The sequence below is a fragment of the Rosa rugosa genome, chromosome 6 (genome assembly GCF_958449725.1).
Source record: "Rosa rugosa chromosome 6, drRosRugo1.1, whole genome shotgun sequence".
NCBI lineage: Eukaryota > Viridiplantae > Streptophyta > Magnoliopsida > Rosales > Rosaceae > Rosa > Rosa rugosa.
In genome coordinates this window covers 2226967-2242660 of record NC_084825.1, presented here as the reverse complement: position 1 = coordinate 2242660, position 15694 = coordinate 2226967, and the positions used below count along the sequence as shown (strand labels likewise).

The 15694-nt window shown below is 36.1% G+C and overlaps 2 protein-coding genes across 7 annotated transcripts; both read right to left on the bottom strand.

The window, feature by feature from the left end:
- Positions 1-953: 953 nt before the first annotated feature.
- On the bottom strand, positions 954-6431 carry LOC133716072 (nuclear transcription factor Y subunit A-4-like). 6 transcript variants are annotated; one of them, XM_062142813.1, is made up of 7 exons: positions 6271-6431; positions 5161-5381; positions 4078-4193; positions 3760-3831; positions 2456-2620; positions 1607-2025; positions 954-1504 (listed from the first exon to the last, which is right to left on the bottom strand). In XM_062142813.1, the coding sequence occupies exons 2-6, from the start codon at positions 5366-5368 to the stop codon at positions 1624-1626; spliced, it is 963 nt and encodes a 320-aa protein (XP_061998797.1). In that variant the 5' UTR covers positions 5369-5381; positions 6271-6431; the 3' UTR covers positions 954-1504; positions 1607-1623. The 6 variants fall into 6 exon arrangements, with proteins under 6 accessions (XP_061998797.1, XP_061998798.1, XP_061998796.1 ...); XM_062142814.1 differs by having other exon boundaries at positions 954-1523; positions 1610-2025; XM_062142812.1 differs by having other exon boundaries at positions 1610-2025.
- Positions 6432-9370: 2939 nt separating this feature from the next.
- Positions 9371-15433, bottom strand: LOC133717155 (uncharacterized). The gene is made up of 11 exons (XM_062143815.1): positions 15243-15433; positions 15076-15143; positions 14050-14131; positions 12754-12837; positions 12357-12396; positions 12066-12111; positions 11213-11271; positions 10703-10770; positions 10398-10481; positions 10214-10272; positions 9371-9913 (listed from the first exon to the last, which is right to left on the bottom strand). Exons 1-11 carry the CDS (start codon positions 15296-15298, stop codon positions 9819-9821), a joined length of 741 nt encoding a protein of 246 aa, XP_061999799.1. The 5' UTR covers positions 15299-15433; the 3' UTR covers positions 9371-9818.
- Between the last annotated feature and the right edge of the window lie 261 nt (positions 15434-15694).

Here is a 15694-nt window from a genome sequence, read left to right as displayed (position 1 = left end):
CTCTAGGAAAGTTTTAGAGCATTGTTTTATTGTACAAGGACAATTGGTTGGTGTAGTACACTTTCTGGTTTGTCCTACCTTAGCTCTGGGGTCAAGCAATTTCTGGCCTTTGTATGCTCCCTATTGGGATGCCCTCATGAGCGATTTCAGTCGCTAATTCAATGAATTTTTTCTTCCTTCAAAAAAAATATAACAGAAACACTTGCTAAAGGAGTCCTAGCCGCACATGCAACAAAAACTGACAAGGGGGCGCAACAAAATGTAACGGCTCTTTTTGGAATATTTCTAATAAATTTTTTTTTCTCTTTTTTTTTTTTCCGAGATGAAGATTACGTATTATGTTTCACAATTTTTTTTAGACACGACAAAAAATTATCACTTAAGTAAACTCATTGAGTCAATATGGTTCTACTATTATTGAAGACTTTCAGATGACATATGATGATTTACCAAATTACTGAGGGAACGGTATTGTTGCTCGAACATTTGTTTCTCTCAGAGGATCAGTGACAAACTTGATTTGGAATGGCGTTGCGCTATGATCATGAAATTGATGGGTAAGTCTAATTCTTCAAATGTTCTTCATGTTCAATGGTTTTAAAGAGAAAATGAAAACCAAAGGGTCCTTGGCAGCTTATTGAACTTCCTAATGAGTTTTTACATTGTCAAATTTCAAACTAATTGTCCTTGGCATCATTCATAAATGAGCCTAGACCTCTCGAACTCGATGCCCTAATATCTCAACCAAATCGTTGTGGAGTTGTAGACATAATTCATATCTTGAGTAACATGTTACTTGAAACAATTGGAAATTTAAATCGCTGAGAAAAAGTATGTTGAGTTTTGCAAAATAATTGTTGTGGAATTACCTATGGAAGTTTACTATTCTATACAGTGAACTACAGTACAGAACATCACAAAAGACTTGTTCTTAATTGCACTACTCACCATGCACAAAACAACACATCTAACAATTTTATTCAAACCTTCAAGGCCAAAATAGGGTTCATGAAATTTTGACCTTAAAATCAAGCTGAGATAGTGTATACTCAGCGCTTTATGCCAAGTGAAATAAACACCCATTACAATTTCCCACAAAAACTTTAAAGATTCCATTCTAAAACAAACTCCCTTCCACAATGGGAAGTAGCAGGTGCATCAGTCACAATCTATAGACAAGTACATGGATGCAATAATTTAATAGATACAATAAGCTCTCTTTGCCTCTACAGAGTCTTAACAAAACAACACTGTTTCAAATCTACATGACTACATACCCACAACTGTTTTCTAAAGTTCCAAACAGTTACTTGCTTTACTGCGTCGACAACAGGGGGTGAGTGGAAGTGGTTCATGACTGAAGACAGCATGGAATCCATCACCTATCTCCTGTAGTATCATCCCAATAATTACAAAGTAACCAAAGCCAAGAATGAATTGCCTGACATAGACATTGCACAAGAAGGGTTTTTCCAAGCTGGAGAGTGCACACCTTCAGCAACACCTGCAAGATAGGCAAGCCCCTATAAGAGAGATAACATCAATAGTATATCTGATCTTATAATTTGTTATACAAAATTCATAACCATCGCTCAGAGGGTACCACAACCTCAGGGAATTTTGTCATTTACTGTGAATGGCCCCACGAGAGGATCCATTCAACTGCATTGTTTCCTTCTGTTGACCAAGGAAAACACCTTCCGTGCCGTCATTAAATGTTGTACGATATGTTGATGATGGGGCATGGCCATTGCCATTACCGTTGGAGAGTGTGTGGTTATTGAGTGTCCTGAACCATGAACCTGATCCTTCTTGCTGGACATTGGAGGAAACGAAATTGCCGCTGCTATCATTAGGAAAGCACTCAAAACCAGATTTGGCAGATTTGGGTGAAAAGTTTGCATCCAAATTGATGGTTTTTTCTGATGAGGAATTATCATCTTGCTTCTTCGTATTAAGGAAACGGCCTCCACAACCCCTTGCTCTCCTCAACGCATGCTGGTGACGAGACTCATGAAGATATGGCTGCCAAATAGAAAACAAAATCATATATAGCACAATCACTTATGGTACTTGCAGCTATCATTTAATTAGCAAAGTCCAAAAGGCATAACACGCCTTCAGAAGTTGTGTTTTCATCTATATGTTTAAAATAGTGTGGAAGATCTGTAGAAAAAGGGAAGCATGTCGGGAAATATAGACCTTGTCAAAGCCATAATGACATTAATAGCCAAGGGGCAACCAGCACCAATCAGGCTACTGTGTACTCCTTTAGATTTTTGTTAAAGTCAACAGAGGATGAAAAACGGAAGCATGTGGGGAAATATAGACCTTGTCAAAGCCATAATAACATTAACAGCAAAGGGGCAACCAGCACCAATCAGGCTACTTGTGTATTCCTTTACATTTTTGTTAAAGTCTACAGAGGATGAAGAGACCTAAATCATTAACTTACCTTCCTAACTTTTATAAGCTTCCTTTGAAGCTCAGCTTTAGCACGTGACTGTCTTCGTCTCAAAATACCATGGTATTGCTTGGCATTTACATAAACAGGCTCCTCTTCCATTTCAAGGGGCAAGGGCATTCTACCATGATGCAAGCCATAGAATTGAGGGGGCACCTGGCATCAGGTCACAAGATAATAAGTGAAACTTTTCTTTGCATTAAACTTATCATGATTACCAGTACAGTACCAAAAGGTAAAACATGCCTACTGTACACCACAAAGTAAAAGAGTCCGTCAGACAGCCGTACTTTCCTCAGCATTAAATTCATCATAACCAGTTTTAGGGTGACATTGTCCATCAAACATAAATCTCACTAATTTTGGCACTCATACTAGCTTTCGAGAAAAAATTATGAAGTACATGCATATGCATAATAGCATTTGTTGGACAATAAATAATATTGTACTTTTCACCAAAAAGAAGTTTATTGTAATTCCAAATCAGTCCTCAAATACGGTTTCCAAATGTGTTTAGAGGCATGACCTAGACATATCTCATTTCCTGTTTTCTCAACATGGTATTAGAGCATCACTGGTTCTTACACCTACACTTCTGAAAGAAGAAATGTTCTTTCACCAGACTACCGCCACCATATGCTTGTCATTTTTGCAAAGTCTGTTTTACATAATTTATCTCTGGTTGATCAGTGACCTAACATTCATGACGTGAGGTGAGCACTAGTGGTGGATCCCGGTTCCTCATCATCTCTAGCAGCATTCATATCTTAGTATTATTTATTCAATTTTCTACCTGTTCTAACAAAATGCATATTTGAGTGACAGCAAGTGTTCAATAAAGCCTTATAGAAGCAGCTAATTTGGTAGCAAGTGTTCAATATTAGGTCATATTTAGTTGCTAATTTGCTTTAGTGTTTCTTAGGAGCTTCATAATTGAACAAAAGTGTTGCTTAAACTCAGCCGAGCAAGTTTACTAGCATTCAGTTTTTAAGTTTGGTAATCAGTTCTTTTTCCCTAAACATGATATTAGCTATCCTCTAAGAAGTACTGAAGGATATAAGCATATTAAGTATGTAGTTTTCCTAGTTTACTTTAAGGGTAATATCTAGTTTCCTAAATTAACTATTAAAAAATATTTTGGTTTCTATCTGAACCACAGCCAGAAAGTGAGGGCACCAATTGGTTGGAAAAAAAATAATAATAAGCTTCAGTTCAACTGGGTGTACTTCATTGAAGCCTCCCTGCTGCTTTAGATAAATATATTCTGAGGCAGTATACTACTGCAGTTTGCGTACCATAGCTTGTGGCCGATAATGAGTCAACATCCCACTGTATTGTGCATCTGAATATGGATATGATGTCAAAACCTGCATTATTTAATGGAAACTAGTAAACATTCTTCGCATAACCCAATACAAGCAAGTCAAAGTCCAGAACCATAAATTGAACGCCAGACATTTTCCCACGAGAAATCTGTGTGCCTGTAGGGTATGGATGCAAATTCATGTTGCTCACATGTCCGTGCTCGTTTCCCATTTATCTCATGTCTTTGTGTGTGTGTGTGTGTGTGTGTGTGTGTGTGTGAGAGAGAGAGATTGAGAGAGAGTTCTTACAATTGAGTGACCAACAAGTTCCATTTGTGAATTCGCATCAAGATGTTCACCCAATTTAGCAACCACTGCAGAGGAACTGCTTTTCATTTGTTGGTTTACATGTTCACTATTCCCATCTGAACAAAAGGATACTTGCACTAATTCAAATATCTATATGGGTGATTGAGCCTGGTCATATAAAAAAATATATATAATGCTGGACATGTTGTAGGGAAGATATGGAGTAGACATATTCCCTATATAGTTCTAACAACATTTTAAGAACCACATTGAGAAACCACTCAACCAAGAATGTTCCCTTAAGAAAACAAATTATTGGATTTGACATGCAAACCTTTAGGCAAACCTATGACAAAATTTGTTATAAAGCTCATGTCTCTTAGACTAGACTTATTGTAGATTCAGTTATATAGTTTATATTTCTGCATGGTGGCCCTAGAAACCAGGGTGACGAGAGGGGTCAATTTACACATTTCTTAGCAGAAGTAAGCAGAAAATCGAGCCACTAAAACTAAGAATTAAAGAAAAGTACAGTGAGGTTTTTTCAGATACCAGAAGAAGAGATAAAGTATGTTTCTTTGGGAACTCTGATGCAGGGGGTATTCAAATTCATCACCACATCACAGAGTCGCAATTAGAAGGCGGGCCCTATATGGTAAACAAGCTAGTTATCAAAAGGTGAGATCTTTTGCTCTGTGTGCGCGTGTGTGCGCGTGTGTGAAGGGGGGGAGGGGTCAAAAAGAGAGGATAAGAAGGTGAGAGCTCTTTCCTTTGTGCTTCCCTTCAAAATTGGTGAAATTTATGAAGTTTCCAGCAAAGGGACCTAATATCAAGCAATATCACTTGTAAAAGAATCAGTAGTGAAAGATACTTTAACAATCAATAACCGGAGTTTCAGTAAAGCCTAAATCTGTTACTCTTTTGCTCCTTCTACAAAGGAAACAAAATAAGAGAACAATGACATGGTTTCGTAGAGTAAATAACTTGTGAATTTCTTATAGGTAGTATATAAAATCTCCAACTTTGCTTGTTATATAAAACATGAAATTTTCCAGGGGAAAAGATAGTTCAAAGAGTAAGTACCAGACTGTGATCCTCTTGTAGTCTGCACATCTTTTTTGAAGTTAGCTCCAGCATCAGCTTGTGACTGCATAGCGCCATTCATCACAACACGGTTACCATGTTCCCCAAAAGACGAACTATTTCCCGCTCCACGCCACCAAGGTTGTATAGTTGATTGCAACAAAGTCTGGGTTCCTGGATCTACATCTTTAGATTTGGCTGGCATCATTCACCACTTTCTCCTGGGCAGAATATTAACAGTGAGTTTCAGCATACAACAAAGGAAAGACGAGAATTGAAACAAAAAGTAAATGCTGGTCAACACCAACATTTCCGGTTAACATCTTTCTAGAGCAGCCACACGTTGTGACGATGTTAAGGACACATCTGGAAATTCCTAAAGTCATCTCTATAGAAACAGGGAAGACAGTACTCACTACAACAAGCGCGGCTATTCTATCCCCAAGGAAACAAATACTACATCCCTAGCTCTGATAAGACTAATCTGATCAGAATCATAGAAAGCATCAAGGGAATAATCCCACTAAAACGCGTTCTGTAAGTCCACATGAAAAAAAACAAGAAACCAAAAACTCCACACCTGCCGTCCAACTATCTAGACAACACAAATAGTTCAATTTGCTGCCACCTTCTGAAAATGATCCAATAGAAAAAATCCAAAACCAACCTCAAAAAAAACTAAAATTAACAAAACACCATTGGATCACACAATCACAACCGCGACGACCTTGGTTTGACCTTTAACATGCAATTCCAACATGAATCAAAATCCACACCTTCAAAAAGTTAAATTTCATAACTTCAAAACATGTAAAAATTCAAGGCTAAATTTTCGAAAATCTTTGGTGCACCAAATTGAACCAGAAAGTTGGGGAAATTCTGACCGCCATTTTCACTATTTCAAATCCAAAAACTGAAAATTTCTTCTCCTATGTTTTCAATTTTGCAGTTTTTTTCCACTTTTTCTGAGTAAACCAAGGAGAGAAGGAGAGAAAGAAGAAGGTTTCTGAGTGTAAAAAGTAAAAAAAAAAAAAAATGAAAGCATGCAATTCGAAGTAGAGGTGAAGAGAATTCGTATAGAAATTTGGAGAGAGAGGGGGAAAATCTTACAGTGGTGTGCGAAGTAAGGGATAGAAGCTCCGGAAGAACTGCGGTGGTTTTTAGGGATTCGAAGTCGCGGAGGTTGGACTCATTCTCTCTCGCTCTCTCTCTCTCTTTCTTTGCAACCTTAAGAGAGACAGTGGAGGGTGACGCAGATGCAGAAATTTTAAATATTATACTATTTATTTTCTACATTTTTTTTTTTTTTTTTTACCAAATATATTTTTCTTCGTTTATATAATGACGACGAGGTAGACTTTAGGACGTGTGAATTTACCAAGTTAACCTCAGACTTTTGGACGTTCGTCCTAATTAAAAAATATGATAAAAATCATTTTTCCACTTTTTGGATAGAAAGATAGAAACTTCTCGATCAATCAATTGAAAAACATACAGAGAGGGGGATATAGGCTAAAAGCCTAAGGAAATTGCAGTTATAGATGAGTCAAAATTTTAATCACAAGATGTCATTTTCTAATGCTACAACGATTATGTAATCTCAAGAGTTCTGATAGTATCTCATAATCAATTATAGAAAAGACTACACTGCCCTCTATACGGTGTCCAAAATATATCCAAGCAAGTGTAAAGTGTAACGATCCCTTGTTAGCAAATCGGCACTTAACAAAACACTAATTTTTAATTATCACTCGTTTGGGCAATTAATAGACAATTTGGAGAAACTCTAAGATTCAACATTTTGATAACCAACTTTTTATATGTTTATGCAGTTGAATAACGAGATAATGTCTAATATGAACAATGTTTTATAATTTTTCCAAAAAAAATTACGTTTTATAAAGAAAATAAAAAGGAACAACATTGATAAAATAAAAACTAGTTATAGTGTATGGTCACACTTCTTTGACATTCCGATCTCTTTCTGCCCAAATTAAGTTATTCCTTAAAAAAAATTTATGGGTGACAAGCAGGCCAACACAATGAAAAATTCCAATTGCAAGAATACACTAACTAATATTTAAAAAAGGTTCATGTGTATAACAAAAAAAAATTCACAAACAAACTAGTATCTCAAAGGTTCCTGGGCTTTAGGCCCTCTGTTTTTCTTTTATTTTGTTACTATTGGCCAAAAAAAAATTGATTAGAACATTTTCTCTAAAGAAAAAAAGAAAATGATTTGAACAAGTATTATTTGGTCTAGTGACATAAGTTTTCTCTTTATAAATAGGAGGTCGTGAGTTTAACTCACATATATGAGTTGTTTATTTGATTAAAAGGAAAATGATTCGGACAAGAATAAACGGCAGGGGCCATTTAGACAATAAACCCCCGTTTGGTGTGTGTGGGACGAGGTTCCGAAAGGCGTCAGGTAAAGATTTAATTTATTAATTAAATAATGGGAATTCCTTTCCTTTCAAAGCTCCAATCCAATCTTGAAAGCTTTAGCCAAACATATGCATGCAACAACGTGTCAGCAGGCCAGCCTCTATGGATGGGCCCACAGGTCCAGTGTCTGCACATTGGGCTGGTACCGTCGGCTTCTTATAATAATCCAACAAACCCACGGTAGAAGACAAAATCCGTGCTACCCCTCACCACGCAATGTGTCCCGAAACCCACGTGTCCTAACACGTGTTAGTGTTAGTAGGTCTTTTTTGGCTTTTGAGGGTGGTGGTGGTGGCGGCGGCTAACACTTGGCAGCAATATGGGACTAGTAATGGAACATGCACTATTTATAAATAGTGAAATTCACACACTTTTTATAACTTAAATTTTTTTTCTTTTCATAGGAATTTTGACTAAATAACAAAAAAAATAGTGTAGATTGCACTCCCGTATTTCTAGAGTCTTGTTTTTTATTTGCTTTTTTGGGATTAAAAAAATAAAGTTTTTTTTTTTTTTTTTTTTTTATAAAGAGGATCAAAGGGTTTCACTCCTGTCCTCATGGTGTTTCGAACCTATGACTTCGTGAACAAAACTTCTAGACGAAAAAATAATATATAGTTCTGAGTTATTATATGTCTGTAGTTTGAGATAACGCGATGATTTTATTTAATATTTTTTTTCTCACTTACACAGTTACGTATATGTGTCCGCGTTGCAATGGTTCGGATCATCTCCGGAGTGCACAATAATTATTCAGATTCACTATAACTATAACATGGGTGATTTGACTTTGGACTTGACACTTGAGGATAAGAAAGAAGACATAGCAATAGATGTACAAAAAAAAAGAAGGGAGCTGGCAACTTTTGGCATGGGGATGAAGATGATAAGCATCAATTCTATCAACGAGAAAGTAAAGCTCAAGTTTGTGGGGGGCTACGATATGCATTTCCTTAATGGACTAATCATTGATGAGGCCAACCTTCCCCGTCAACATTTTGCTTTCTCCTGTTGCCGTTTGGCGTTTGATAATTCTATACTGACATGTAGTAGTAGTATTCCAAATTATTTATCAAAAATAAATCAAATAAAAAATGGTTTAATAAATTGATTTTATTTTACTGTTATAATTTCCTTTTATGTAAGTGGAGAATTTATGATTCGACGGACCACAATTTTTTTTTTTTTTTTTGGTCTGAATGGACCACAGTAGTATAATGTTAGATAAAATAAGAAAATGGTATTAATGATTCTGAATACTACTAGATTCTTATCATTGTCAATACATTGTGTGATTTTTCTTTTCCCTTTCTCTTTTTCAGTAATACATATGTGAATTTCAATTTGATTGTTTCTCAGATAAATTTCAAAACTATTTTAAAAAACTAAATAATTTGGACTATGAGTAATTTGGTTAACCGTTAACTTGCAAAATCAGATGGAAGAACTGTTGAACTTTGACCCTGTGGCATTTGACGTTCTAGGAAAGAATGATCTCATTATCACGTGGCCTTAACTACATATATAACTATAGAGAAATTCTTAGGTGGGGTTTCCCCACCACGTCGCTTTAAGGCCACCCAATCAGAAAAAAAGAAATTTTCCATCTTTTCTGAAACTGCCCATGCTCTCTAAAGTGCAATACCCAAAACACCCCCCTGCTGGGTAGTGATTGGTCCTCCGCACCACGTGTCCGTGCAGGTGCCCTAGGCAAGATTCTCTCCTACAACATTTCAGCTGAGTAAGAGACAAATATGGCATATGGGAAAAGAATAGATAATACGACATTGCATTGCATTGCATTGCTTGAAAAAGACCCCCATCTTTGCTTATCATTATAAATACATCAATCAACTTTGTAGTCACACCTACAAACAAGAACATAATGTCAAGCCTACCACAGCTGTTCTACTGTTTCAGTGGCTTTTCTAGTTGGAAAATGTATCTGCCTCACGAAACGAAGGCAAAACAATTTCAGCGTTTCATAGTCCCTTTCATACTGAAGTGCACGCAATCAATGTGAAATAGGATATAACCCGACTCCTCCGGTGATGGATTTGACTTTGCCTTCTGTCACTGATAGAAATATACACAGAAGCTTGGCACATCTTTACAACTCAAAACCTTCCATCTTTCCACCATGTTTAATGGTTTTGGCAATTTGGGGGAGATAAGAGTTGTCAATCATGACATCCCTTAATTAGTTACCATCAAGGAAACATTCCCTCAAGATACTCGTCGAAGTTTTCATCATCATCTTCATCATTGACTCTCTGTTCACTAGTGGGAAGTGAAGCTTTTTTCCCTGCAAAGAGAATGGTGTGGGCTAATCAGAAACTGTTAAGAGTGCCAAAGGATAAGAATAACGATGTTACTCTTGTATCCCTGTCAAATGTATGTCTCACCATATCTACTGACAAAATGTAATTCAGCTTTTTATAGCCAAAAAAAAGAACTGCAATTCTGCTTGACCCGCGATGAAAAACAAAGTATAATACAGATATTATAAATGTGTTCAAAAAGAAAAAGAAATCAAAACTTGATGAAAGTATTTTTCACACTGTAATTTACATAATGACAAGGTACAAATGATATAACATCAAACCTTTTCTCCTCTCCTTGCTTCCCTCATCATCAGTGTCATCACTATCCCCTGACCGGTTCCTGCAAAAGAGATTCTGGTTAGCTTTGTATCTTAGAAGGAACATCAGATTGCCTAAAGAAAAAATAAAAAGAAAAAGAAAATATGAAACCCAAAAGAGGCAAGGTTGTGTGTGTCAAGTTCAAACCTCTTTCTTCTCTTATCTTCATTCTTTTCTTTTTCCATGTGTTCCTTCTCTTTCCGTCGTTTGTAATGAAGCTTTTCCGAACATCTGTTAGGGACCATTCAGTCCAAACATCAAAGGGAACACAATCAAAGTGATCAGGAACCCCGACAGTGACATCTGGTGAGACAGGTCACCAGTATAAGGAATAAACAGCAGACACAACAAAAATTTAACAGACAAACAGTCTATGTTAACAACAATTAAAATGAAATTTGCACAACAAAGTACTAGAATGAGCCTATAACAGTATAATAAACACCAACTACCTCTCACAAGTTACCAATTTGACCAGCGCTTGTTTGTTTTCTCCAGCTTCATAATAAGAGAAGTTCACCTGTAAAATACCCAAACTCTTAGGATGCATACGTTTTGTAATTTGAGCATGACCATTGGTAAAGAATGAGAGCCATGTAGTATTTAGGAGTTCTAATCTGGAAGCTTTTTTACCAAATAAAAAAATGTGTGACCATATAGCAAACATTCAGAACAGGGGAAGAAACAACATTAATATTAATGACATAACGTAGTTCATTGTACAAACACCAATTGACAGATTAGACCAAGACAAACCAATTACCCCTTAGTGTACTACTTGTCTATCCTTATCACAAAGAAATATCCAGATTATTATTCACACTGACTGCTACTTTCATATACAACATCTCAACAAGAACAAGAGCGAGTATAAGTCACCCATTCAAATGACAAAATAAACCTTTTTGTTTGATGAGTATTTATGAGTCATGAGTATTATATGCAAAGTTACAAATACTTGCCTCGTAGCTGGCTAAGCCATCTTTTAGATCGCAATGTTTGCTACCACATATGAACTGCCCTGTCAGAAAACAGTATCAAGTCAATTCTATACTCTAGCTCCATCCTTAATTAAGAGACAACCAACCAGAATAAATGATACACCATGTAATACCGCTACTGAAATGCATAAATAAAAATAAATAAATAAATAAATAAGTGGAAGGTCCTCTTTGTATTATTGCTTCTTGAGTGAAGAATCAATATGAAGGGGATGCAGAGTGAAGGAATGAGGAAAGCTGACATTTTAACCATTTCTGGGTCAAATTTTGCTAAAACAATATTACAGTGACATTTCGGCCAATTTATGCGAGAAAAGGAACTTTAGGAACTCAAAGATTAACAGTTTTTCCACAAAAGAAAAACTGATTTTGAAACATTTTAGCTACAAATGTAATTCTCACTGGGTTACACTCGTGGAGGAAAACGAATAAACAAGCATTCAGATGCCCATCATGGGTAATTTTGTTGGCCACCAATCAAACGCAAAACATTCTTGCTGGATGCTTTAGGAACTACATTTTGTATCTTATCCACTAATCTCAATCAGATGATTTTGCATCAAAAATTGCACACTGATGCTTTACTGCATTAATCTATAGTATACATAATGTTTTACAAAAGGAAAACGTACACAACTAGCCAACACAAATAACTGAGTCTTGGAACGAAATTGGACTTTAATTACATGAAAGAAAAAGTTTCATGAGAGTAACTTTAGACCGAGGGCAAGAGAACATATATTTTATGTAAATGTAAATCAAAGGAGTTAGATGATAGCGGTGCCTTTGTACTTAATGCAGGCAATAGCATTACCTTTACCGGATACGACTTCCTTTTCTGTCCTCCACCTAAGACCAATCTACAGAAGAATTGGAAATCAGAATAAAATTATTTATAGCATAATGGGGCGTAGTATAACAACAGTCTTTACAGTAGAAAAATGAGCCAAACAATAGTTCAAGGGCATTCCCTTCAAACACCTCATGAGAATCCATTTCAAAAGGAGACTGAAGATGTTATATATGCATTAAAGTGAGAATTGAGAAGTATGCAAAAGATTGTCAAACTTTTGTTGGAATTTTGCAAATCAATATGACTACTTACCTTACCACTCTTGTAATGTGACATATCAGCTATGCAATATCTTCAATAAGATTAAGGCAACAATCAATGAAGCAATTTAAGTCAACAGCCATGTGACTTGTGTGGAAGAGACACTATTTTTTAAGACATCTAGGAAAACCGATATACTCTAGGTAAAAACATGTGAAAATGCAAACATAACAATTACATAGATAATGCAATGAGTAAGAAACTAAAAATCTTAACCATTCAGTCTGAATAATAAAACCAGACTTTAAAGGAGGCTGTTGTCAAATTTCTATCACATATATCCAAAATAACAAAGCATTGCTAGACTAAATAAGTTGATAATCATATTTTTCAATATTTGAAACAGTTACAGGAAAATAGCACCACTGCACCAGTTTGCAAAGGATACTCTTTAAACAGCTTGTCATAGTATCGCTTCACCAGCCTCTGCTCCCAAGATGTGTCCATGTCATCTTCCTCAGATCTTATAAACCTTGTAAAAGGTGGTTAGAAGCTAAATCAAAATCTCACAATAGGAAAGAGATACTAAACTTCCAATAACTCCCATAAAAGAAAAATCAGAGTTACAATAAAGGAAGGTCTAGACCTAACAAATGCCTGACATGAGAAGACACTGACAGGAATAGGTATCGTGTAGCACACACAAACCTTTAAAAAATGAACGTACGTGGTCAAGCAAATTAACAAAGGGTCTTGCTAAATGCACCCAACAAATATCTAAGTGTACCCAGCACTTAAAAAATTATCAAAGTTTACCAAATTTACCCCCTAAAGTCTAGAGCATACAACACTGGCTGCCTCCTCTCAAACTTGGATGCTGAGGTCCCCAAACCATAGTTTGCAGTAATCAACTACATAGGTATTATTATTTATGTTCACCATCTTCTCCATCGATCCAATGACCACCAGGCTCCTTCCCATTCTCTCTATTCGCCCAATTCCCAAAGATTGCTCTAGCTAATTGAGACTTCCAAAGTCAGCTTTCTTAAACTTGAATCATGAATCCATCTCCAAACAAACCATGTTTCTTAGTAAAACCCAATTGCATGAGAAACCAAAGCCCCAATATTCCAAACCATGAAAATCCTCAATGCCCATATGGAAGTTCTATATCATCTGCAAATGAACATTGCATGTTTTCTGAAGATTGAGTAAAAAAAAAAAAAAAGAACAACTCCTTTGGATGATGAAAGAAGAACTGCTGAAAGTGTGTGGATATCATCAGAGTAAAAGGAAGCAAATCAAAGGGTAAAAAGAAAACCCTCCTCTGCCGCATCATTTGAAAGGAGTTGAGGAAGCTGGGTGCGCTTAGAACTTTTTTTTTTCAAAGAAAGGGGCAAAGTTGGAAATAAAACAAATAATTTTTAATTGCTGGGTGTATTTAGATTTATGCTGGGTTCATTTAGCAACACCCATTAACAAATTGACAAAAGTGAAAACTTTTTTCCCAAATGAGAAAGAATTGCAGATTAAATTGCAAGATAGAATCAAAATTTTGTGCGTGTACACTAAAAACAACACATATCTAAGAGCTCAGGTGTAGCTGTAACAAAGTGGGACTTTTCTATAGTTTTTGTCTTGGAGAAGTGGTTTCAGTCAATACAACCAAAATCAAATTGCTGGTAATACTACCTAGCAGGTGCAATGTACCACAGGAAAGAATAAGGGAATACAACTTACATACCGGTACCCTTCTCTTAGGGTGTCTTGATCAGTTTTGACAGGCAACTTCACGTGCGAAGATCCTTCTCTACCATAATAGCTAACTGCAACATGAATAAAAATTATAAAAACTAAAAATAAATTAAAAGTTTACTAATAGTTGCTAAACTGTAAGATGCAAATCTAGATTTATTGATAACTACTATCAAACTGACAAAACTAAATGTGAGGGAAACACCTAAATGGACATCCAGCCAATGGATGATGCTGACTTTTGTTTTGAACTAACAATAACCAAAACAATAATGAAAATAAAGAAAAAGAAAAATCACAATGTTGAAGGAGAAAGACTGCAGTTGACAAAAACGAGAGCAAATTCACAAAAGCAATCCAGTTCACAAGCTCCAGACATGACAGTAATCACAGTATCAGGTCAGAGAGACAAGATATTTGCACTGATAAAGTGAAAAAGCTTAAACGGCCAAAACATAATCATCCCGTTACTTGAAAGGCACGATGGCTTTTCCACCAACAAATCCAAAATCTAACGAAGGAAAACCACAGCCACCATGGCTTTGCACCAAAACAAAAATAAATTTATAAAAAAAAAAAAAAAAAAAAAAAAAAAAAAAAAAAGAAGTTGTGTGCATTCATCTATGTACATGTATGGACAACTGTAGCCACCCTCCTTACTAAGTAGAGGAGACTGTTCATCATCCATTTGCTCTAGGACATAAAAGGATCCAACAAATAAAGAGCTCACTATTTGTCGATGCTTCCTTTTATGTCCTTTCACTCGCGTTACATAATTTACATTTCCATAGCTTTAAGCCTTTAAATCTATCATAATCCAAATGATTCAAAGTTCCGAATGCCATATAGACTTTGTCCGAATAGAAGCTCGGTTCTATCTTGATTCTCGAGTATGCCAATCAAAAATGCTCTTCTTATTTCAGCACAAAAATGCTATATTTATGCGGATAACAAAAATTGCTGGTAATAGAAACTCGGAACTGAAATGCTTGAATGGATTCGAAAATGGCAGTACCGTAATCTTTGACGAACTTTTTATGGCGTTCGTAAGCGTTGAGGCCGCGAATGTGATCCTGGTACTGCCTGAATCATCCACGAAGAGAAAGATTTAGATCATCAAAAAAAAAAATTGAATAAAAGGAGAATCGATTAGAGAGAAAGTTGAGAGGGAGAATGGTTTACTGTTTTCGCTCTTCTCTATCGAAGATTCCAGATTTTATCGACGCAAACGAGGCCATCGTCCTGTGCTTCAGCGAACCCTAATTGACCCAACGAAATCCAGCTCCTAGTGAAGAAGAAGAAGAAGAACAGGGTTTTAAAGCAAATTGGGGCTCTGCGTTCGCGGTCCCTCGACCCCTTTTTCTATTCGCGGCTACTTTTATGGTTTCGGTCCCCATTGTTTAGACAATTTTTCACTTTGTCCTCAATTTTTTTTTTTTTTTTTAGACGACAATTTTTTCCACCCACTCTTGATGTCAGTGAGATTTGAACTCATGAGTCATGATTTTTACAGTGTTAGTTAGACTAACTAACTAACGAGGAATGCTAGCAACCTTCTCCTCTAACCTTTTTCTTTCTACCTTTTACATTCATTGCATGCCAGTAGAATACACATATCTAAAAAATTCAAATAA

What these genes read in the sequence shown, in the direction of transcription:
- LOC133716072 (XM_062142813.1), bottom strand. Translation starts at nt 5,368, where the DNA reads ATGATGCCAGCCAAATCTAAAGATGTAGATCCAGGAACCCAGACTTTG. An exon ending in ATTATCGGCCACAAGCTATG is followed by an intron (nt 2,621 to 3,759) that starts GTACGCAAACTG and finishes ACCTGATGCCAG; the next exon opens with GTGCCCCCTCAATTCTATGG. An exon ending in AGCTTATAAAAGTTAGGAAG is followed by an intron (nt 2,026 to 2,455) that starts GTAAGTTAATGA and finishes TCTATTTGGCAG; the next exon opens with CCATATCTTCATGAGTCTCG.
- LOC133717155 (XM_062143815.1), bottom strand. Translation starts at nt 15,298, where the DNA reads ATGGCCTCGTTTGCGTCGATAAAATCTGGAATCTTCGATAGAGAAGAG. An exon ending in AAAGTTCGTCAAAGATTACG is followed by an intron (nt 14,132 to 15,075) that starts GTACTGCCATTT and finishes TTCATGTTGCAG; the next exon opens with TTAGCTATTATGGTAGAGAA. An exon ending in ATGGCTTAGCCAGCTACGAG is followed by an intron (nt 10,771 to 11,212) that starts GCAAGTATTTGT and finishes GGTATTTTACAG; the next exon opens with GTGAACTTCTCTTATTATGA.